At 45.8% G+C, this 22,973-nt stretch overlaps 2 protein-coding genes across 2 annotated transcripts in view; one reads left to right on the top strand and one right to left on the bottom strand.

Moving 5' to 3' along the window:
* LOC109881241 (MYCBP-associated protein) overlaps positions 1-15,886 on the bottom strand; it is a 59,970-nt gene extending 44,084 nt beyond the window's left edge. Inside the window, exons 1-5 of the mRNA XM_031811060.1 lie at positions 15,156-15,886; positions 13,228-13,352; positions 12,189-12,351; positions 7,594-7,700; positions 3,499-3,618 (exon numbers count right to left, since the gene is read on the bottom strand). Of these exons, the coding sequence (XP_031666920.1) occupies positions 3,499-3,618; positions 7,594-7,700; positions 12,189-12,351; positions 13,228-13,352; positions 15,156-15,222 (582 nt within the window). The 5' untranslated portion in view covers positions 15,223-15,886. The remainder of the gene's footprint in view (positions 1-3,498; positions 3,619-7,593; positions 7,701-12,188; positions 12,352-13,227; positions 13,353-15,155) is intronic.
* Positions 15,887-16,190: 304 nt separating this feature from the next.
* On the top strand, positions 16,191-18,139 carry rasd2b (RASD family member 2b). Its single transcript, XM_020473392.2, has 2 exons — positions 16,191-17,026; positions 17,411-18,139. Exons 1-2 carry the CDS (start codon positions 16,381-16,383, stop codon positions 17,947-17,949), a joined length of 1,185 nt encoding a protein of 394 aa, XP_020328981.1. The 5' UTR covers positions 16,191-16,380; the 3' UTR covers positions 17,950-18,139.
* Positions 18,140-22,973: the final 4,834 nt, after the last annotated feature.

Raw genomic sequence — 22,973 nt, 5'->3', positions numbered from 1 at the left:
TACTGTTCATTTTGATTGTTTATTTCACTTTTGTACATTATCTACTTCACTTGCTTTAGCAATGTTAACATATGTTTCCCATGCCAATAAAGCCCCTGGAATTAAATTGAATTGAGAGAACAGAGAGACAGAGAGAGAGAGAGACAGAGAGAGCAAGACAGAGAGACAGACACAGAGACAGACAGAGAGTGAGTGAGAGAGATATCTCAGAGAGAGAGACAGAGAGAAAGCAATATATATTATCTACCTCACTTGCTTTGGCAATGTTAACACGTTTCCCATGCCAATAAAGCCCCTTGAATTGAATTGAGAGAGGGAGAGATGCAGGCAGGCAAGATTTCTAAAGAAATCAGCCAAGACCTCAGAAAAAAATGGTAGACCTCCACATGTCTGGTTCATCCTTGTGAGCAATTTCCAAGCGCCTGAAGGTTCCACGTTCATCTATACAAACAATAGTACGCAAGTATAAACATCATGGGACCACGCAGCCGTCATACCGCTCAGGAAGGAGACGCGTTCTGTCTCCTAGAGATGAATGTACTTTGGTGCAAAAAGTGCAAATCAATCCCAGAACAACAGCTAAGGACCAGATGCTGGAGGAAACAGGTACAAAAGTATCTATATCCACAGTAAAACGAGTCCTACATCGACATAACCTGAAAGGCCGCTCAGCAAGGAAGAAGCCACTTCTCCAAAACCGCCATAAAAAAGCCAGACTATGGTTTGCAACTGCACATGGGGACAAAGATCGTACTTTTTGGAGAAATGCCCTCTGGTCTGATGAAACAAAAATAGAACTGTTTGACCATAATGACCATCGTTATGTTTGGAGGAAAAAGGGGGAGACTTGCAAGCCAAAGAACACCATCCCAACCGTGAAGCACGGGGGTGGCAGCATCATGTTGTGGGGGTGCTTTGCTGCAGGAGGGACTGGTGCACTTCACAAAATAGATGGCATCATGAGGAAAGAAAATTATGTGGATATATTGAAGCAACATCTCAAGTCATCAGTCAGGAAGTTAAAGCTTGGTCGCAAATGGGTCTTCCAAATGGACAATGACCCCAAGCATACTTCCAAAGTTGTGGTAAAATGGCATTAAGGACAACAAAGTCAAGGTATTGGAGTGGCCATCACAAAGCCCTGACCTCAGTCCCATAGAACATTTGTGGGCAGAACTGAAAAAGCGTGTGCAAGCAAGGAGGCCTACAAACCTCACTCAGTTACACCAGCTCTGTCAGAAGGAACGGACCAGAATTCAACCCAACTTATTGTGGGAAGCTGGTGGGAGGCTACCCGAAACATTTGACTAGAATTTCTAAGCAAACAGCTGGAGGCAGGGCTTTCTCCTATAGAGCTCCATTTTTATGGAACGGTCCTGCCTACCCATGTCAGAGACGCAAACTCGGTCTCAACCTTTAAGTCTTTACTGAAGACTCATCTCTTCAGTGGGTCATATGATTGAGTGTAGTCTGGCCCAGGAGTGGAAGGTGAACGGAAAGGCTCTGGAGCAACGAACCGCCCTTGCTGTCTCTGCCTGGCCGGTTCCCACTCTTTCCACTGGGATTCTCTGCCTCTAACCCTATTACATGGGGCTGAGTCACTGGCTTGCTGGGGCTCTCTCATGCCGTCCCTGGAGGGGGTGCGTCACCTGAGTGGGTTGATTCACTGTTGTGGTCATCCTGTCTGGGTGGCGCCCCCCCCCCCCCTTGGGTTGTGCCGTGGCGGAGATCTTTGTGGGCTATACTCAGCCTTGTCTCAGGATGGTAAGTTGGTGGTTGAAGATATCCCTCTAGTGGTGTGGGGGCTGTGCTTTGGCAAAGTGGGTGGGGTTATATCCTTCCTGTTTGGCCCTGTCCGGGGGTGTCCTCGGATGGGGCCACAGTGTCTCCTGACCCCTCCTGTCTCAGCCTCCAGTATTTTATGCTGCAGTAGTTTATGTGTCGGGGGCTGGGGTCAGTTTGTTATATCTGGAGTACTTCTCCTGTCCTATTCGGTGTCCTGTGTGAATCTAAGTGTGCGTTCTCTAATTCTCTCCTTCTCTCTTTCTTTCTCTCTCTCGGAGGACCTGAGCCCTAGGACCATGCCCCAGGACTACCTGACATGATGACTCCTTGCTGTCCCCAGTCCACCTGGCCATGCTGCTGTTCCAGTTTCAACTGACCTGAGCCCTAGGACCATGCCCCAGGACTACCTGACATGATGACTCCTTGCTGTCCCCAGTCTACCTGGCCATGCTGCTGCTCCAGTTTCAACTTCCACCTGACTGTGCTGCTGCTCTAGTTTCAACTGTTCTGCCTTATATTATTCGACCATGCTGGTCATTTATGAACATTGAACATCTTGACCATGTTCTGTTATAATCTCCACCCGGCACAGCCAGAAGAGGACTGGCCCACCCCACATAGCCTGGTTCCTCTCTAGGTTTCTTCCTAGGTATTGGCCTTTCTAGGGAGTTTTTCCCCTAGCCACCGTGCTTCTCCACCTGCATTGCTTGCTGTTTGGGGTTTTAGGCTGGGTTTCTGTATCAGCACTTTGAGATATCAGCTGATGTACGAAGGGCTATATAATAAATTTTATTTTATTTTATTTGATTTGATTTGACCCAAGTGAAACAATTAAAGACAATGCTACCAATACTATTGAGTGTATGTAAAACGTCTGACCCACTGGGAATATGATGAAAGAAATAAAATCTGAAATAAATCATTCTCTCTACTATTATTCTGACATTTCAAATTCTTAAAAATGTCAGGAATTGGTGAAAAACCAGAGATTAAATGTATTTGGCTAAGGTGTATGTAAACTTCAAACTTCAAACTGTACATTCCTCTACAGATAACCTTAACTGATGTGTAGAAATCCGACTAGGTAACTCCATATCTCAATAGGATACCTGATAGATAGATAGAGAGATAGAGAAACATTGTCATTGTAACACTGATTGAAGAGCATTATAACCAAAACCATTATTTTTGTTAGAAGGTATTTTCAAACATGGTATCTTCTCTCACCTCAGTCTCTCCCCTGGCCTGCATCTCTGTCCTGAAGTCCTCCAACTACCCAGAATGCTGTGGGGGAGGACCATCCCCTGGGCATCGAAGCGAGGTCCCCCCGGTCCTGACAAAAACCACACTACAACATCACCTCTCCATTAACTAAACACCTATTCAAATTCTAAATACTTGATTCATCCCACGGGGGCCATTATGTAGCAGNAAGAGAGAGAGAGAGAGAGAGAGAGAGAGAGAGATAGAGAGGAGAAGAGAGAGAGAGAAGAGAGAAGCTAGAGAAGAGAGAGAAGAGAGAGAAGATAGAGAAGAGAGAGAAGAGAAGAGAGAGAGAGAAAAGATGAGAGAAAGAAAGAGAGAGAGAGAGAAAGAGGGAGAGAGGGAATGGTAGTTGATGGTAGTTGTAGTCCTTTATGTGGTAGTTGTGTTCTGGTAGACCTACTGGAGATAAGGTCCTGCTGGTGTCGTCTCTGGGTCATGTGTGTGTGCCAGTGCTGCAAGGCGTGGCTCTGGACGTCTCTCTGACCCCTGGGGACTGGAGGGGGGTCTCTCTGCACCCCTCAACACCTGGGAGACGGCTCTTTGAGGGGCTGGCACCCTCCTCACCAGCTGGAAGATAGAGACAATTTCCTGGGTAAAACGTTCCACTGTAAAAGTGAAGGTGTAAACTTGCAGTAGAAAATCTTAACAGTATATATCTCAGCTTCCCTATCAAATCAAAAAATCTCAAATAGAAAACCGAAGAAAATGAACAACAATGACAAATGGTTTGATGAAGAATGCAAAAATCTAAGAAAGAAATTGAGAAACCTATCCAACCAAAAACATAGAGACCCGGAAAACCTGAGTCTTCGCCTTCACTATGGTGAATCACTAAAACAATACAGAAATACACTACGGAAAAAGAAGGAACAGCACGTCAGAAATCAGCTCAATGTAATTGAAGAATCTATAGACTCTAACCACTTCTGGGAAAATTGGAAAACACTAAACAAACACAAAGAATTAAAATGGAGATGTCTGGGTAAACCACTTCTCCAATCTGTTTGGCTCAATAACAAAGAATAAACAGCAAAAACATATACATGATCAAACACAGATCTTAGAATCAACTATTAAAGACCACCAGAACCCACTGGATTCTCCAATTACATGGAACAACATATACATGATCAAACACAGATCTTAGAATCAACTATTAAAGACCAGAACCCACTGGATTCTCCAATTACATGGAACAACATATACATGATCAACACAGATCTTAGAATCAACTATTAAAGACCACCAGAACCCACTGGATTCTCCAATTCCCTTGCATGAGTTACAGGACTAAATGCAAACCTCCAACCCAAAAGGCCTGTGGTGTTGATGGTATCCTTAAAACCAGTTATGCATTAGCGGCCCGCTATTAAAAAAAAAAAAAAGTTCCCGTTATAAACAAGATATTTTGTCACGGAAAGATGCTCGACTATGTGCATATAATTGACAGCTTTGGAAAGAAGACATATATATATAATATGACACTTGTAACGTCTTTATTGTTTTGAAACTTCTGTATGTGTAATGTTTACTGTTCATTTGATTGTTTATTTCACTTTTGTACATTATCTACTTCACTTGCTTTAGCAATGTTAACATATGTTTCCCATGCCAATAAAGCCCCTGAATTAAATTGAATTGAGAGAACAGAGAGACAGAGAGAGAGAGAGACAGAGAGAGCAAGACAGAGAGACAGACACAGAGACAGACAGAGAGTGAGTGAGAGAGATATCTCAGAGAGAGAGACAGAGAGAAAGCAATATATATTATCTACCTCACTTGCTTTGGCAATGTTAACACGTTTCCCATGCCAATAAAGCCCCTTGAATTGAATTGAGAGAGGGAGAGATGCAGGCAGGCAAGATTTCTAAAGAAATCAGCCAAGACCTCAGAAAAAAATGGTAGACCTCCACATGTCTGGTTCATCCTTGTGAGCAATTTCCAAGCGCCTGAAGGTTCCACGTTCATCTATACAAACAATAGTACGCAAGTATAAACATCATGGACCACGCAGCCGTCATACCGCTCAGGAAGGAGACGCGTTCTGTCTCCTAGAGATGAATGTACTTTGGTGCAAAAAGTGCAAATCAATCCCAGAACAACAGCTAAGGACCAGATGCTGGAGGAAACAGGTACAAAAGTATCTATATCCACAGTAAAACGAGTCCTACATCGACATAACCTGAAAGGCCCGCTCAGCAAGGAAGAAGCCACTTCTCCAAAACCGCCATAAAAAGCCCAGACTATGGTTTGCAACTGCACATGGGGACAAAGATCGTACTTTTTGGAGAAATGCCCTCTGGTCTGATGAAACAAAAATAGAACTGTTTGACCATAATGACCATCGTTATGTTTGGAGGAAAAAGGGGGGAGACTTGCAAGCCAAAGAACACCATCCCAACCGTGAAGCACGGGGGTGGCAGCATCATGTTGTGGGGGTGCTTTGCTGCAGGAGGGACTGGTGCACTTCACAAAATAGATGGCATCATGAGGAAAGAAAATTATGTGGATATATTGAAGCAACATCTCAAGTCATCAGTCAGGAAGTTAAAGCTTGGTCGCAAATGGGTCTTCCAAATGGACAATGACCCCAAGCATACTTCCAAAGTTGTGGTAAAATGGCATTAAGGACAACAAAGTCAAGGTATTGGAGTGGCCATCACAAAGCCCTGACCTCAGTCCCATAGAACATTTGTGGGCAGAACTGAAAAAGCGTGTGCAAGCAAGGAGGCCTACAAACCTCACTCAGTTACACCAGCTCTGTCAGAAGGAACGGACCAGAATTCACCCAACTTATTGTGGGAAGCTGGTGGGAGGCTACCCGAAACATTTGACTAGAATTTCTAAGCAAACAGCTGGAGGCAGGGCTTTCTCCTATAGAGCTCCATTTTTATGGAACGGTCTGCCTACCCATGTCAGAGACGCAAACTCGGTCTCAACCTTTAAGTCTTTACTGAAGACTCATCTCTTCAGTGGGTCATATGATTGAGTGTAGTCTGGCCCAGGAGTGGGAAGGTGAACGGAAAGGCTCTGGAGCAACGAACCGCCCTTGCTGTCTCTGCCTGGCCGGTTCCCCTCTTTCCACTGGGATTCTCTGCCTCTAACCCTATTACAGGGGCTGAGTCACTGGCTTGCTGGGGCTCTCTCATGCCGTCCCTGGAGGGGGTGCGTCACCTGAGTGGGTTGATTCACTGTTGTGGTCATCCTGTCTGGGTTGGCGCCCCCCCCCCCCCCCTTGGGTTGTGCCGTGGCGGAGATCTTTGTGGGCTATACTCAGCCTTGTCTCAGGATGGTAAGTTGGTGGTTGAAGATATCCCTCTAGTGGTGTGGGGGCTGTGCTTTGGCAAAGTGGGTGGGGTTATATCCTTCCTGTTTGGCCCTGTCCGGGGGTGTCCTCGGATGGGGCCACAGTGTCTCCTGACCCCTCCTGTCTCAGCCTCCAGTATTTATGCTGCAGTAGTTTATGTGTCGGGGGGCTGGGGTCAGTTTGTTATATCTGGAGTACTTCTCCTGTCCTATTCGGTGTCCTGTGTGAATCTAAGTGTGCGTTCTCTAATTCTCTCCTTCTCTCTTTCTTTCTCTCTCTCGGAGGACCTGAGCCCTAGGACCATGCCCCAGGACTACCTGACATGATGACTCCTTGCTGTCCCCAGTCCACCTGGCCATGCTGCTGTTCCAGTTTCAACTGACCTGAGCCCTAGGACCATGCCCCAGGACTACCTGACATGATGACTCCTTGCTGTCCCCAGTCTACCTGGCCATGCTGCTGCTCCAGTTTCAACTTCCACCTGACTGTGCTGCTGCTCTAGTTTCAACTGTTCTGCCTTATTATTATTCGACCATGCTGGTCATTTATGAACATTGAACATCTTGACCATGTTCTGTTATAATCTCCACCCGGCACAGCCAGAAGAGGACTGGCCACCCCACATAGCCTGGTTCCTCTCTAGGTTTCTTCCTAGGTATTGGCCTTTCTAGGGAGTTTTTCCTAGCCACCGTGCTTCTCCACCTGCATTGCTTGCTGTTTGGGGTTTTAGGCTGGGTTTCTGTACAGCACTTTGAGATATCAGCTGATGTACGAAGGGCTATATAAATAAATTTTATTTTATTTTATTTGATTTGATTTGACCCAAGTGAAACAATTTAAAGACAATGCTACCAAATACTAATTGAGTGTATGTAAAACGTCTGACCCACTGGGAATATGATGAAAGAAATAAAATCTGAAATAAATCATTCTCTCTACTATTATTCTGACATTTCAAATTCTTAAAAATGTCAGGAATTGTGAAAAACAGAGATTAAATGTATTTGGCTAAGGTGTATGTAAACTTCAAACTTCAACTGTACATTCCTCCTACAGATAACCATTAACTGATGGTGTAGAAATCCGACTATGGTAACTCCATATCTCAATAGGATACCTGATAGATAGATAGAGAGATAGAGAAACATTGTCATTGTAACACTGATTGAAGAGCATTATAACCAAAACCATTATTTTTGTTAGAAGGTATTTTCAAACATGGTATCTTCTCTCACCTCAGTCTCTCCCCTGGCCTGCATCTCTGTCCTGAAGTCCTCCAGACTACCCAGAATGCTGTGGGGGAGGACCATCCCCTGGGCATCGAAGCGAGGTCCCCCCGGTCCTGACAAAACCACACTACAACATCACCTCTCCATTAACTAAACACTATTCAAATTCTAAATACTTGATTCATCCCACGGGGGCCATTATGTAGGCAGGAGAGTAGATATACAACATAGAAGAGCACCAGTGGAGGCTGCTGAGGGGAGGACGGCTCATAATAATGGCTGGAATGGAGTCAATGGAATGGCAACAACCACATCTTTTACATGTTTGATACCAGTCTAGTGACTCCCTTCCAGCCATTATTATGAGCCGTCCTCCCCTCAGCAGCCTCCACTGAAGAGCACACAACATAACAACGGACAGCACCAATAGTTCTATACAGTACGAGGATGAATGATAACAGTCTAGGTGACTAAAGAACTGTCAAAACAGATGAACTGTACATGAATATGAATATAAAGGTGAAGTGGATTTTAGACATTCGTTTCTGAGCCCCTTTCCTTGTTCGTCTTCACCAGTGGTTCCCAAACATTTCATAGTTCCGTACCCCTTCATTCAACCTCCAGCTGTACCCCCTCTAGCACCAGGGTCAGCGCACTCTCAAATGTTGTTTTTTGACATCATTGTAAAGCCTGCCACACACACACACTATACAATACATTTATTAAACATAAGAATTAGTGTTTGAGTTTTCATCACAACTCGGCTCGTGGGAAGTGACAAAGAGCTCTTATAGGACCAGGGCACAAATAATAATATAATAATAATCAATCATTTAGCTCTTTAACCATCTTACATATAAAACCTTATTTGTTAATTGAAGATGGAGAATATCTCACCACAGGTTAATGAGAAGGATGTGAATATCTCACCACAGGTTAATGAGAAGGATGTGAATATCTCACCACAGGTTAATGAGAAGGGTGTGAATAACTCACCACAGGTTAATGAGAAGGGTGTGAATAACTCACCACAGGTTAATGAGAAGGGTGTGAATAACTCACCACAGGTTAATGAGAAGGGTGTGAATAACTCACCACAGGTTAATGAGAAGGGTGTGAATAACTCACCATAGGTTAATGAGAAGGGTGTGAATAACTCACCACAGGTTAATGAGAAGGATGTGAATATCTCACCACAGGTTAATGAGAAGGGTGTGAATAACTCACCACAGGTTAATGAGAAGGGTGTGAATAACTCACCACAGGTTAATGAGAAGGGTGTGAATAACTCACCACAGGTTAATGAGAAGGGTGTGAATAACTCACCACAGGTTAATGAGAAGGATGTGAATATCTCACCACAGGTTAATGAGAAGGGTGTGAATAACTCACCACAGGTTAATGAGAAGGATGTGAATATCTCACCACAGGTTAATGAGAAGGGTGTGAATAATTCACCACAGGTTAATGAGAAGGGTGTGAATAACTCACCACAGATTAATGAGAAGGGTGTGAATAACTCACCACAGGTTAATGAGAAGGGTGTGAATAACTCACCACAGGTTAATGAGAAGGATGTGAATATCTCACCACAGGTTAATGAGAAGGGTGTGAATAACTCACCACAGGTTAATGAGAAGGATGTGAATATCTCACCACAGGTTAATGAGAAGGGTGTGAATATCTCACCACAGGTTAATGAGAAGGGTGTGAATATCTCACCACAGGTTAATGAGAAGGGTGTGAATAACTCACCACAGGTTAATGAGAAGGGTGTGAATAACTCACCACAGGTTAATGAGAAGGATGTGAATATCTCACCACAGGTTAATGAGAAGGGTGTGAATAACTCACCACAGGTTAATGAGAAGGATGTGAATATCTCACCACAGGTTAATGAGAAGGGTGTGAATAATTCACCACAGGTTAATGAGAAGGGTGTGAATAACTCACCACAGATTAATGAGAAGGGTGTGAATAACTCACCACAGGTTAATGAGAAGGGTGTGAATAACTCACCACAGGTTAATGAGAAGGATGTGAATATCTCACCACAGGTTAATGAGAAGGGTGTGAATAACTCACCACAGGTTAATGAGAAGGATGTGAATATCTCACCACAGGTTAATGAGAAGGGTGTGAATATCTCACCACAGGTTAATGAGAAGGGTGTGAATATCTCACCACAGGTTAATGAGAAGGGTGTGAATATCTCACCACAGGTTAATGAGAAGGATGTGAATATCTCACCACAGGTTAATGAGAAGGATGTGAATATCTCACCACAGGTTAATGAGAAGGATGTGAATATCTCACCACAGGTTAATGAGAAGGATGTGAATATCTCACCACAGGTTAATGAGAAGGATGTGAATATCTCACCACAGGTTAATGAGAAGGATGTGAATATCTCACCACAGGTTAATGAGAAGGATGTGAATATCTCACCACAGGTTAATGAGAAGGATGTGAATAACTCACCACAGGTTAATGAGAAGGATGTGAATATCTCACCACAGGTTAATGAGAAGGATGTGAATAACTCACCACAGGTTAATGAGAAGGATGTGAATATCTCACCACAGGTTAATGAGAAGGGTGTGAATAACTCACCACAGGTTAATGAGAAGGATGTGAATAACTCACCACAGGTTAATGAGAAGGGTGTGAATAACTCACCACAGGTTAATGAGAAGGGTGTGAATAACTCACCACAGGTTAATGAGAAGGATGTGAATATCTCACCACAGGTTAATGAGAAGGATGTGAATATCTCACCACAGGTTAATGAGAAGGGTGTGAATAACTCACCACAGGTTAATGAGAAGGGTGTGAATATCTCACCACAGGTTAATGAGAAGGGTGTGAATAACTCACCACAGGTTAATGAGAAGGGTGTGCTTGGAAGGATGCACAGAACTCTGCGATGTTGGGTTGTATTGGAAAGTCTTAAATCTTAGTCTAAAATCATTTTCCACCCCAGTCTATTCCTGTATTTAGTTTTCATGCTAGTGAGGGCTGAGAATCCACTCTCACATAGGTACGTGGTTGCAAAGGGCATCAGTGTCTTAACAGTACAATTTTCCAAGGCAGGATACTCTGAGCGCTGCCCTATCCAGAAATCTGGCAGTGGCTTCTGATTCAATTCACTTTTCACAGAACCGCTTGTTGCAATTTCGATGAGGCTCTTTTGTTCAGATATCGGTAAGTATAGTTTTACCATGCTGGTAATTTATGAACATTTGAACATCTTGGCCATGTTCTGTTATAATCTCCACCCGGCACAGGCAGAAGAGGACTGGCCACCCCTCAAAGCCTGGTTCCTCTCTAGGTTTCTTCCTAGGTTTTGGCCTTTCTAGGGAGTTTTTCCTAGCCACCGTGCTTCTACACCTGCATTGCTTGCTGTTCGAGGTTTTAGGCTGGGTTTCTGTACAGCACTTTGAGATATCAGCTGATGTACGAAGGGCTATATAAATAAATGATATTGATTGATTGACTGGATGCAGGGCATGAAAGGGATAATGAATCCAGTTGTTTGTGTCGTCCGTTTCGGGAAAGTACGTGCGTAATTGCGCACCCAACTCACTCAGGTGCTTCGTTGTATTACATTTGGCACACACAAAAATCACACAATGATGGAAAGTCCTGTGTGTTGTCCTTGTTAATGCAGACAGAGAAGAGCTCCAACTTCTTAATCATAGCCTCAATTTTGTCCCGCACATTGAACATAGTTGCGGAGAGTCCCTGTAATCCTAATCATTCAGGTGAGAAAAAACATCACCCAGACAGGCCAGTCGTGTGAGAAACTCATCATCATGCAAAGTGGTCAGACAAGTGAAAAACATCACCCAAACAGGCCAGTCGTGTGAGAAACTCATCATCATGCAAGAGATCAGACAAGTGAAAATTATGGTCAGTAATGAAGACTTTAAGCTCGTCTCTCAATTCAAAAATAAGTGTCAATACTTTGCCCCTTGATAACCAGCGCACCTCTGTATGTTGTAAAAGCGTTACATGGTCGCTGCCCATACTATTGCATAATGCAGAAAATACGCAAGAGTTCAGGGGCCTTGCTTTAACAAAGTTAACCATTTTCACTGTAGTGTCCAAAACGTCTTTCAAGCTGTCAGGCATTCCCTTGGCAGCAAGAGCCTCTTGTTGGATGCTGCAGTGTACCCAAGTGGCATCGGGAGCAACCACTCCACTTCTTGTCATAGCTTTTGTACCATCAGTACAGATACCAACATGAGCAGCAGCTACGTGACCTGTTTGTCTACACCGCTGGTCACAGACACCTGGTCCTGTTTGTCTACACGGCTGGTCACAGACACCTGGTCCTGTTTGTCTACACCGCTGGTCACAGACACCTGGTCCTGTTTGTCTACACCGCTGGTCACAGACACCTGGTCCTGAATGGCTATAGTGTGTTGCAGGCTTTTGCACCAGGCCAGCTCTAAAACACACCTGATATAACTAATCACGGGCTTGAGAATCCCACACACCCCGGTAGCTCTCTAGGACCAGGAATGGTGACCACAACCGTGATACACCCCACCTGTACTTCACACTTCTGGCCAGAAGGGGCAGTGTAGCCAGCTCACCTGTGTAGTCCAGTGGCTGTGTGGTGGTGTCCTGGGCCAGGGGGCGGGCCACCGCTACCCTCACCCCCTTTCCGATGTCATCAGGTGGGCGGGTCTTACGCACCAGCACGCGGGTCACAGCTGCAGGTTTCTGGGGTTCTTTAGGGGGCTGGGGCACCCGCAACTATGGACGTACACACAAACACACACACACACAAAAGGATGACAGGTAGCCTAGCAGATAGAGGGTTGGGACTGTCACTATAAAGTCTCTACTTCGAAACCCCGAGCCGGAAAAAAAAACCTGCCCAGCTAATCTCCACCATGAACTGCTCCCCCGGCACCTCTCTGATTCAGAGGGTTAAATGAGGAAAACACATTTTGGTTGAATGCATTCAGTTGTGCAACTGACTACGCATCCCCTTACTATTAGGTATGCATACACACACCTTACGTACACACACACCCACACACACATACACACACCTTACGTACACACACACCCACACACACATACACACACCTTACGTACACACACACCCACACACACATACACACACCTTACGTACACACACACCCACACACACATACACACACCTTACGTACACACACCCACACACACACATACACACACCTTACGTACACACACACACCCACAAACACATACACACACCTTACGTACACACACACCCACACACACATACACACACCTTACGTACACACACACCCACACACACATACACACACCTTACGTACACACACACACACACACACATCTTACGTACACACACACACACACACCTTACGTACACACAAACATACACACACCTTACGTACACACACACACACACACCTTACGTACACACAAACATACACACACCTTACGTACACACAAACATACACACACCTTACGTACACACCTACCTGGTTAAATAAAGGTGAAATTTAAAATTTAAAAACACCCACCCACCCACACACACAAACATACACACACACATTATGTACACACACATACACACATGCGCACGCACAAACATTATGTACACATGCACACACACACCTTCTCCAGGTCTTCAGGTCTGATGGCCAGGGCCTGGATGTCCTCTCCTTTAAGAGTGGGGCTCTGAGGCTGCTCTTCACTCAGACACGAGGAGAAATCCTCTGACACTTTCAGACGTTTCTTCTCTGGAGACGAGAGGACAGGATGAGGACAGGAGAGAACCAACTGTTTCATTCCAAGCATATGGGGCCAACATGGCACCTGTTCAATTTCTGAATAATAAACCCAGCTTCCCCATTTCTGAGTGTATTTGTTTTGGCTTTGCACTCACATGGGGAAAACCAAGTTTCCTGGGATGACACACACAGCCAACTACTGAACCAACAGCATCTGACTTAACAATCACCTACTCATAGATCAGGCTACATCTGAACTACTGAACCAACAGCATCTGACTTTACAAACACCTACTCATAGATCAGGCTACATCTGAACTACTGAACCAACAGCATCTGACTTTACAAACACTAACCCATAGACCAGGCTACATCTGAACTACTGAACCAACAGCATCTGACTTTACAAACACCTACTCATAGACCAGGCTACATCTGAACTACTGAACCAACAGCATCTGACTTTACAAACACCTACTCATAGACCAGGCTACATCTGAACTACTGAACCAACAGCATCTGACTTTACAAACACTAACCCATAGACCAGGCTACATCTGAACTACTGAACCAACAGCATCTGTCTTTACAAACACTAACCCATAGACCAGGCTACATCTGAACTACTGAACCAACAGCATCTGACTTTACAAACACCTACCCATAGACCCAGGCTACATCTGAAATGTAGACCGTGATTTGCTGCTAGCAAAGCTATTGTTACATCACCTACTGACCTCCTGACCTTGAGAGAAAGAGTGGAGCAGAATATTCATACACACACACACTCACACACACACACAAACATAGTTATGCAATTCTGTTCATCTTCAGCGCTCCAACTGCAACAGAGTCTGTCCCTGGTTACCATGACCGCCACACAACACACCGCTCATCTCCTGAGTCAGTCCTTGGTTACCATGACCACCACACAACCCACCGCTCATCTTTTGAGTCGGTCGTTGGTTACCATGACCACCACACAACCCACCGCTCATCTTTTGAGTCAGTCCTTGGTTACCATGACCACCACACAACCCACCGCTCATCTTTTGAATCGGTCGTTGGTTACCATGACCACCACACAACCCACTGCTCATCTTTTGAGTCGGTCGTTGGTTACCATGACCACCACACAATTTTGCTTCTCTACCTTTTGCTTTTCTATCCTTTTCTACCCCCCTCTCCCCCCCACCTGTTCTGAGGCTCAGTACATTCTGTGTGGTTTTCAGGGGAGGGTAGCACCTTGCGGAGAGTGAGGGAAGGCCACAGAAGGGATAAAAGAAAAAACTGCAGGAGTCTCATCCTTCATAGTGGGTGTCCTTGGCACACAATGGAAGGCAACGGGGACACTGAGGCTCCACATGCACTCGCTTTTGTGACTGTATCCTCATTATGTACACACACACACACCAGCGTTCACACACAGATAAACACACACAGATAAACACACACACATAACGACAGAGCCCCACGTAAACAAATACACACCTATGCCTCAAGAATGTCTCTTTTACAGAGTAAAGACAGGACATTAGTGGTGGTCTTGTTCCTATCTCTCTTCTTTCTCCCTCTCTTTTATTTTAATTTTATTTCACACTTATTTTACCAGGTAAGTTGACTGAGAACAAATTCTCGTTCATGACTATCTACCCGGCCTGCTACATTCTTCTCACCCCTCCTCCCCACACACACGTATGGACTAACGTTAACAAACAGAGAGAGGTCAGGAGGATAATGTTAAGTGTGTGTGTGTTTAGTTAGCTAGCTAATAGTATAACAGCTATGTTAGCTAGCTATATTCTTACATACCTGGCGGTGTCCGAGGTCTCGCCTCCTTTTTGGGAGTTTTGCCAGTGGATTTGCCTAGACTTGCCATGTCAATGCTTAGGCTAGCTAAGGTAACGTTAGTTAGTTGTAGCCTAGCTAGTTAGTCAACTCGGCAGCTGAGCAAGTTGTTTTAGCTAAAGTAAATTGGTGTCACGCGGGGAGACAAGAAAGTTACAATTGTCCCTAAACAATGACATTTATACAATGTAAACAAAAGCAACTTCTTCGTCGAGTAAACTTTTGATAGCTAGCATCTAGCCTTTCGTGTCTCTTTCTCCCCGCTGCCTCACGGTACCCATGGCAACGGACGCTTGGCTGTTGTTAAAGGGATGCTCACTTTCTGTCGGACAACAATTAAATCCAACAGCGCCGAATGAGAATTTCCCTCGAAGAAAATTAATCAAGCCTAATTCTAGGCGGTAGGCAGCACAAAGTAACACATACTATTTGTATAAAATTGCAACTATGGCACTTTGGTGATCCTCGTGTATATATATATATGTTGACGATGCTCTCATGTTTTGTTCCTCAATACATTAGGCCTTTATTTGTTGGAGTATTTAATCACCAAATGTAATGAAAAGGAAAGGAAAGAAAATGTCATTGATCTCGCCAATAGTGAATAGGCTTGTAAGGCTTATTTCAGCTCATACAAAAAGGCTAAAGGCCAGATGTGTCACCGTGTGCCAGCAGTTGGTAAACAAATACATACGGCTTCCTTGAATGTTGATATTGAATTCAAAACACCAGATCATCACAATCTCCCATAGCCTCAATTTATCCAACCAGCACAGCGTGCGCAAAACCCCCAGAGTGCCTGTCTTGGCGGTGCACATTGCAGTAGAACTGGCCGCTTCCATTGTTCCATAATCGTCGAACACTCGGTGTCCTCCGGGAGAACATAACAATCTCTCCGCTTCTGTCAATCAGCAGTTCTGGCAACTAGCTGTTGGGAGAGACGAGCAGATGACCCATGCCGTGTGACGCGGACGAGCCAGGCGCGTGCATGGGTATAAAAACAACACCAAAAGACATCTGTTTCTGTACCACCCAGACTAGATGTGCGCAAACACACAGGTGTCACGAGGACCACATGTAGTGTATAAACCTCAACGGTTGGAATATTACAGGATCCACCCAGGCATCCACACTGCCCTACAGGCTAGTATAGGCTACATTTCACATGCCACTTAAGTGAGACAACATTATGGAGGTAAAAGGTAACCCATCCACTTGCTCACCGACCACCACAACCAACATGCCCGTCGCCCATCAGCAGGCTGAACCTTTTCAGTTCCCCGGGACCAGAGCCCTGAGCCCCGGCTCCTCCACGGTCCTGCTGGCATACAAAAACGTAACCCAGCACCTGAACTCACCGGGGCTCAAAGCCAGCATGGGTTTCCTTAAAATGGTGACGTCTCAGTGGAAGCACCAGGAAAAGAAGGGGAGGGTGGTGCGGTCCCAAAGCACAGCTAGCTGGCTTCCACCTCCCTCCGATGGCCACTCTTGCAAGAGGTCGCCACTGGACCAGCTATCTGCTCTGGTTCTCCAGGGGCAGATTCGGTTAGGCGAGGACAACCAAAGGCTCGCCCAGGACTCTCCGCAGGACCCGCTGAGCTCCACCAAGCCGCAGAACTGCAGGCGCATCGTGGTTCTGGGTGCGCCCCGGGTGGGCAAGACTTCAATCTTGCGACGGTACCTCTGGGACGGCTTCGTGGAGGAGTACCAGCCCACCTCCGAGGATTTCCTCCGGAAAATGTTCCACATCCGCGGGGAGACGTATCAGATCGACGTACTTGACGCCTCCGGAGAGAGGAGCTTCCCGGCGAAACGCAGGCTCTCCATACTAACCGGTGCGTAACGGGAATGTACGCAATAACGGGAGTCCTTATCATGGTCTCTATGTTGGAGCGTGCTGGAGGTGCCTCAACAGTTGTTGTTATCGCAGTGTTAAAGATGTAAATGCTTACAAATGAATAAGTCTCTCTCTCCACGTAGATGTGGTGTGCGTAAAAGTAGACATGCTTGCTTTATAAACGATGAGAGAGAATATAAATATGTGTATATGGACGTATAAATTATGATAGAATAGCATATAGAATAGAATAAAACATAATATAATATAGACTTTATCCCAGAAGGAACTTCAGTTCAAATTGCTAATGAGAATATGACAATGTAGGCTATAATGAAAATATAGGCTATAATATTTCGGTCTCCTCCTGTGTTTTGTATAGGTGACATATTCCTTCTGGTCTTCACCCTGGACGACCGGAGCTCGTTCGAGGAGGTGTGTGCCCTGCGCACTGAGATCCTCGCGGCCAAAACCAAGCTCCTCAAGCCCACCAGGCCGGGCCAGAGCGCACGGGTCCCCACGGTAGTCTGCGCTAACAAGGTGGACTTGTCCCCAGTGGAGAGAGTACTTTCCCGGGCAGAGGTGCTCCGAGCCCTCGGTGAGGACTGCGCCTACTTCGAGACCTCCGCCAAAGACCGCACTAATCTGGAGGAGGTATTCGAGGCCCTGGCTAAACGGGGCGGGTTGCCAACGGAAACTAGTCCGTCGCAGCACCGCAAAGTTTCGATTCGGTCGTACCAGGCGCTGAAAGAGTGCAGAGCGGCCGGGAGAGGGAGCCAGGCCACCGATTGTAAGGCTCCGTGTGGGGCGCTGTATCCGCTCGCTCGTCGGCCGAGTTTCAGCACTGATCTCCGTCAAGTCCTCGGTCCCGACTCCGCACGGAAGCCGGGCAAGCCGCTGGAGAAGTGTCAGATCCAGTGAAGGAGCCAAAGACAGACTGGACTGGTTTATAAGGGTGTGTGGAGCGAGGAAAAACAATCATGTTTGATTTCCACAAATGCATTCTGCTAAATGTAGATATGACTGTGATATGACAGAATTTGTGCAATTGTGGGTCTCAATCTAATGTGAAATATATATTTTTGAAATGAATAAAAAAATCTTTTTTGATCATGTATTATAGTGTGCGTCTCCTTTAGGGGCGGAAGAGGAGAGAGTGGGAGTAAGAGGACATTGAGTCAGGGACTTGACTTTATTGCATAACACATTTCATGAGTCCTACAGACAGAAATAGAGAGCGAGAGAAAGAGAGAGAGAGTGAATAGTGGAGAAAGAGAGTGAATGTGTGTGTGTGTGTGTGCGCTTGTGTGTGCATCAGACAGAAAGGCAGAGCAGTATTGACTGCAGCAGAGTCGTGATCAACAAGAGGGTTGTACTGTACTACCTAGCACAACACAACTCACTGTCTGCAGTAGACTGGGCCGTTTCTGGTTGCTAAATCCTCTTACATCTGTAACTCCATACTATAGAGCCCTGTTCTATATATTCAGCATGATGATGATGAGGATGATGATAATGAGGATGATGATGGTGGTGATGATGATGATGATGATGATGAAGGTGACGATTACGTTGTTGTTTATGATGATGAATAGGCGTAATGACACTGACAAAAGAGTCGTAGGATATTTTTTCAACCGCAATCAGTGCACCATTGTTCCATGAATGAGGGTGCGTGTGTGTGTCCTTTGTGAGAGTGTGTGTCTACTTGCAGGGCCGGTGAAAGCCTTTCAACACAACAGAGGCTGCTGGGAGTTTCTGAGTTTCCATAAAACAACAGCTACTTGTTTTTCTGCTGGTAGATTTCCACTCGTATAATATATCTCATATATGTGTGTGTGTGTGTGCGTGTGTGTGCGTGTGTGCGTGTGTGTGTGTGTGTGTGTGTGTGTGTGTGTGTGTGTGTGTGAGAATAGGTGTGTGTGTGTGTCCAAACTAGGTGTTATTATGGCTATTGTGTAGTGTAAATGGGATTCTTTATCCCCTAGTAAAAACATCATAACCTGTATGAATGAGTCTTCTGGCTGTTTCACATGCTTAAAGGGGCAACCTGTGATTTGAAAAACGGATGGGTCTGGAGCAGTGTAACCACTTTACAAAGCTATGGATGGCAGGATTTACCATCCATGAGATAGTTATAACCATAGAATTAGGAATTATAATTCATGAGGATCTACAACCGGGAAGGCAAAGTTTTCCCATTTTGAACCATTTCATGTGTCTGACGGTAAAACTCCGCCTACCCGAAAGGCCCAGAGAGCAAATCAAGTGCACCCATAGGTCTATCGCTGGCCAATCAGATATCTCAGATCACGTGTCTGAACAGCTTTCTCGAGCCGTAGATTGTAAAAAAAAAGAACATTGAATAAACAGCAAAGCGGGTACCGTGAAATAGCAAAACTTTTAAAACCATCACTAGAGAGAGACCCAAGGAATAGAGCAAATAGTTGCTGTTTTTATGAGTAAATTAATGTTTAAGTTGTTATTCAGCACTGTCACTTTGTTCCACACTTTTCTAAGAGATAAAATATGCCTTCTCCGGTCCGTTCACTCAACCAGCACTGCAGCTGCAATGAATGACAATAGCAAAGTACTCTGATAATTGAATGACAATAGCAAAGTACTCTGATAATTGAATGACAATAGCAAAGTACTCTGATAATTGAATGACAATAGCAAAGTACTCTGATAATTGAATGACAATAGCAAAGTACTCTGATAATTGAATGACAATAGCAAAGTACTCTGATAATTGAATGACAATAGCAAAGTACTCTGATAATTGAATGACAATAGCAAAGTACTCTGATAATTGAATGACAATAGAAAAGTACTCTGATAATCTCGCGTTATTAGTGGTTAGATACTGTTTTTAATGATAATCTCGCGTTATTAGTGGTTAGATACTGTTTTTAATGATAATCTCGCGTTATTAGTGGTTAGATACTGTTTTTAATGATAATCTCGCGTTATTAGTGGTTAGATACTGTTTTTAATGATAATCTCGCGTTATTAGTGGCCTGAGTCTTTTTTAATATGGAGGAATATTTCACTTGCTCCGGTCATAGGAGTAACAACACGAATTGGCTTGTGAAATAATGCAGTGTGACTTGAATTATGACATCAACTGGAAGAATTATCTCCCCTTTTCTCAGTGGAGGGAGGGAGAGCGGGAGGGACCGACGCTGCTCTCACTCCCCCAACGCTTTGAACACACCGACTGTGTCATTGCATTTTGGCACACCAGAAGTATATTAATTTCCTATGGAACGCTGCGTTTGCCGTGCAGCATTGCGTTGCAGAGGCAGTGGATTTATCGAACATATGCGTCAAACTGTATGCGTCAAACAGGTTGAGAGAAATGGTAGCAGAAGGTGAATGTTGCACACATATCTAGATGATGCTGCATACTATTTTCCGCCTTAATACAGTTGGTGTGTTTGAAGCGTTATGTCTCATGTCCACCAAATGCGTCGAACACTTTGTGTTCCAGCGGAAGTCATTCATTGTCAATGGAGCAGTCCGCAACACTAAGGGGTGCTGCAGTAGGCTGCGGTGCGTTCTATGTACCACATGCGTTCAATATTTTAAGCTTGTGTGTTGCTTTACCATGTAGTGGTACAAACAGAAGTACACACACACACACACACACACACACACACACACACACACACACACACACACACACACACACACACACACACACACACACACACACACACACACACACACACACACACACACACACACACACACACACACACACACAGCAACTAGATAGAGTTTAGCTAGTTGAAAAGCGAAGCACCTGTGCGTCAAGTACGGAAAATGAGGGCTAGGCATCTGGCAAAACGAAACCTATATGCATCTGGAGGACATTGGGCATGATCACCGTCGATCACCTCGACAACCTCTTTATGTTTTGGTACACCAGAAGTACATCCATTTCCAATGGAGCGCTGCATTTGCCTTGCAGCATTGCGAGGCAGTTGCTGTGCATTCTGTGTGGTGCAAAAGTCGTTTTTGTGTCGAAGTAACAAATGTTTATTACTAGAACGGGGGGCAGGCAGAGGTCAGTAATCCAGGTCAGAGTCCAAAAGGTACAGAACGGCAGGCAGGCTCAGGGTCAGGGCAGGAAGAGGTCAGTAATCCAGGTCAGAGTCCAAAAGGTATAGCATGGCAGGCAGGGTCAGGGCAGGCAGAGGTCAGTAATCCAGGTCAGAGTCCAAAAGGTACAGAACTGCAGGCAGGCTCAGGGTCAGGGAAGGAAGAGGTCAGTAATCCAGGTCAGAGTCCAAAATGTACAGAACTGCAGGCAGGGTCAGGGCAGGAAGAGGTCAGTAATCCAGGTCAGAGTCCAAAAGGTACAGAACTGCAGGCAGGCTCAGGGTCAGTGCAGGAAGAGGTCAGTAATCCAGGTCAGAGTCCAAAAGGTACAGAACTGCAGGCAGGCTCAGGGTCAGGGCAGGCAAAGGTCAGTAATCCAGGTCAGAGTCCAAAAGGTACAGAACTGCAGGCAGGCTCAGGGTCAGCGCAGGAAGAGGTCAGTAAACCAGGTCAGAGTCCAAAAGGTACAGAACGGCAGGCTCAGGGTCAGGGCAGGCAGAGGTCAGAGTCCAAAAGGTACAGAACTGCAGGCAGGCTCAGGGTCAGCGCAGGAAGAGGTCAGTAATCCAGGTCAGAATCCAAAAGGTACAGAATGGCAGGCAGGCTCAGGGTCAGGGCAGGAAGAGGTCAGTAATCCAGGTCAGAGTCCAAAAGGTACAGAACGGCAGGCAGGCTCAGGGTCAGGGCAGGAAGAGGTCAGTAATCCAGGTCAGAGTCCAAAAGGTACAGAATGGCAGGCAGGGTCAGGGCAGGCAGAGGTCAGTAATCCAGGTCAGAGTCCAAAAGGTACAGAACTGCAGGCAGGCTCAGGGTCAGGGAAGGAAGAGGTCAGTAATCCAGGTCAGAGTCCAAAATGTACAGAACTGCAGGCAGGCTCAGGGTCAGGGCAGGAAGAGGTCAGTAATCCAGGTCAGAGTCCAAAAGGTACAGAACTGCAGGCAGGCTCAGGGTCAGCGCAGGAAGAGGTCAGTAATCCAGGTCAGAGTCCAAAAGGTACAGAACTGCAGGCAGGCTCAGGGTCAGGGCAGGAAGAGGTCAGTAATCCAGGTCAGAGTCCAAAAGGTACAGAACTGCAGGCAGGCTCAGGGTCAGCGCAGGAAGAGGTCAGTAATCCAGGTCAGAGTCCAAAAGGTACAGAACGGCAGGCTCAGGGTCAGGGCAGGCAGAGGTCAGAGTCCAAAAGGCACAGAACTGCAGGCAGGCTCAGGGTCAGCGCAGGAAGAGGTCAGTAATCCAGGTCAGAATCCAAAAGGTACAGAATGGCAGGCAGGCTCAGGGTCAGGGCAGGCAGAGATCAGTAATCCAGGCCAGAGTCCAAAAGGTACAGAACTGCAGGCAGGCTCAGGGTCAGGGCAGGAAGAGGTCAGTAATCCAGGTCAGAGTCCAAAAGGTACAGAACGGCAGGCAGGCTCAGGGTCAGCGCAGGAAGAGGTCAGTAATCCAGGTCAGAGTCCAAAAGGTACAGAACGGCAGGCAGGCTCAGGGTCAGGGCAGGCAGAGGTCAGTAATCCAGGTCAGAGTCCAAAAGGTACAGAACTGCAGGCAGGCTCAGGGTCAGCGCAGAAAGAGGTCAGTAATCCAGGTCAGAGTCCAAAAGGTACAGAACTGCAGGCAGGCTCAGGGTCAGTGCAGGAAGAGGTCAGTAATCCAGGTCAGACTCCAAAAGGTACAGAACTGCAGGCAGGCTCAGGGTCAGCGCAGGAAGAGGTCAGTAATCCAGGTCAGAGTCCAAAAGGTACAGAACTGCAGGCAGGCTCAGGGTCAGCGCAGGAAGAGGTCAGTAATCCAGGTCAGAGTCCAAAAGGTACAGAACGCAGGCTCAGGGTCAGGGCAGGCAG

Source organism: Oncorhynchus kisutch, unplaced genomic scaffold, assembly GCF_002021735.2.
Source record: "Oncorhynchus kisutch isolate 150728-3 unplaced genomic scaffold, Okis_V2 Okis01b-Okis20b_hom, whole genome shotgun sequence".
In the NCBI taxonomy this organism is placed as follows: domain Eukaryota; kingdom Metazoa; phylum Chordata; class Actinopteri; order Salmoniformes; family Salmonidae; genus Oncorhynchus; species Oncorhynchus kisutch.
The sequence above is the reverse complement of the archived record's forward strand: the minus strand, read 5'-3'. Positions and strand labels throughout refer to the sequence as shown.